We start from the raw sequence: 1,827 nt of genomic DNA, 5'->3' as shown, positions 1-1,827 counted from the left end.
CACTGAGAAACCAAAACAACACCCAGCCAAAATGACTGAGACCGCTACCGAAGTTGTTGACGCCGCGCCAGCAGCCGCTGCATCGCCGGCAAAGGCCACCAAGAAGCCGAAGGCCGCCAAGGGCGACGCCAAGAAGCCGAAGAAGCCAGCTACCCACCCGCCGGTCAACGAGATGGTCATTGCGGCCATCCAAACCCTGAAAGAGCGCAACGGATCATCGCTGCAGGCCATCAAGAAGTACATCGCTGCCAACTACAAGTGCGACGTGGCCAAGCTGTCCACGTTCATCAAGAAGGCCCTGAAGACCAACGTCGAGAAGGGAAAGCTTGTCCAGACCAAGGGCTCCGGTGCCAGCGGATCGTTCAAGATCAAGGCCGAGGCCAAGAAGCCAGCCGGCGAAAAGAAGCCCAAGAAGGCCGCTGGTGAGAAGAAGAAGGTCGCCAAGAAGGCCACCACTGGTGAGAAGAAGAAGGCCGCCACCAAGAAGCCAGCCGGTGAGAAGAAGGTTGCTGCCAAGAAACCTAAGGCCGCCGCGGCCGCTAAGAAGCCAAAGGCCGCTGCCCCCAAAAAGGCCGCCGAGAAGAAAGCCAAGGCTGCCACGGCCAAGACCGCCAAGAAGGCCGGTACGGTGAAGAAGGCCGCTGCCCCGAAGCAGAAGGCCACCAAGCCGTCCAAGACCGCGGCCAAGAAGCCCAAGACCCCGAAACCAAAGAAGGCAGCTGCCCCGAAGAAGGCCGCCGCCAAGAAGTAAATCTCCAAACACAATCAACTATTCGTGAAATTCGTGGTAGTCGAACAATCCTACCTACAAAACCACAATCAGTCCTTTTTGTAGTGTCCTAGACTTCCTGTGCTCACTCCGATTGTCACCGATGGCCTTCCACCCGTCCGCCCGCTAGCCATCGGTTCGCGTCGTCGTTCCCTGTCCGCTCCGGCCGGTGGCTTTCTCTCGACTAAATAACCACGCGCTCTTATGTCAGAATCGAACACAAAGGCTTGCACGCAAGGTGTGATGCAAACGCGATATGCATGCAAGGTGTGGTGAAATATATATATACAAGTTCGGTGACTTGCATCGCATAGGACCCTACACCCCCATCTTACCTTAATAAAAAAAAAAACAAATAACTGTCAAATCTACAGATGACTCTATTCTTGAACGTACCTTCAAAAATATAACTCGCTCCACGAACTTGTTCAGGCTTATATATTGTAAAACTTAATAAAAAAGACTATAATTGTTTGGCAAGAAAGAAGGGCAATACTCTTGGCAATACTCTTGGCAATACTAAAAACTTATAAACCATTCTTCACCTTTCTTTTCAATTCAAAATCTAATAATCAAACAAACAGTCATTGTAATCCTGTACACTTCTCTCCAACACGATTTTTTTTAATTACAGATTATTTGACTACCTTCAAGCAAAATCCAGCTCGAATGAATCCTTTTTTATGCTCTACCTCAGTCACGACGGGCTCGTAGATGTCTATGAGATGTCTCGTTGGCAAAACTAAATTAGCCAAAACATTCATTACCGATAGATGTCTAGTAAATGTCTCGATAAAATGTCCGATGCGGGCAGCTTTTTAACTGGGACGTTTAAACTGAATTCATTAAAGAGTTTGTCAACAATCGGAGCACGAATGTCACAAAAAGTGACGTTCTACGTTCTTCTCTCAACCAAATCTTAAACCAACAAAACATGATTGGGAGAATTAAACTGCCAAAACGATCATGTCTCTCAAAACATTAAGAAACCTAACCAAACCATAAAAAACATCTTTTCATTGGCAACTATTATCGATAGCAATATAGTTTACTCTCCA

At 47.7% G+C, this 1,827-nt stretch overlaps 1 protein-coding gene across 1 annotated transcript; it reads left to right on the top strand.

Moving 5' to 3' along the window:
• Positions 1–9: 9 nt before the first annotated feature.
• LOC120431997 (histone H1-like) lies at positions 10–830 on the top strand. The gene has a single exon (XM_039597130.2). The coding sequence runs from the start codon at positions 32–34 to the stop codon at positions 749–751; it is 720 nt and encodes a 239-aa protein (XP_039453064.1). The 5' UTR covers positions 10–31; the 3' UTR covers positions 752–830.
• The last annotated feature ends 997 nt before the right edge of the window (positions 831–1,827 follow it).

Source organism: Culex pipiens, unplaced genomic scaffold (genome assembly GCF_016801865.2).
Source record: "Culex pipiens pallens isolate TS unplaced genomic scaffold, TS_CPP_V2 Cpp_Un0171, whole genome shotgun sequence".
Classification (NCBI taxonomy): domain Eukaryota; kingdom Metazoa; phylum Arthropoda; class Insecta; order Diptera; family Culicidae; genus Culex; species Culex pipiens.
Note: the sequence above shows the minus strand (reverse complement) of the source record. Positions and strands in the feature narration are given on the sequence as shown.

Bases quoted from the DNA above. Each gene is read 5' to 3' on its own strand.
- LOC120431997 (XM_039597130.2), top strand. From the start codon at position 32: ATGACTGAGACCGCTACCGAAGTTGTTGACGCCGCGCCAGCAGCCGCT.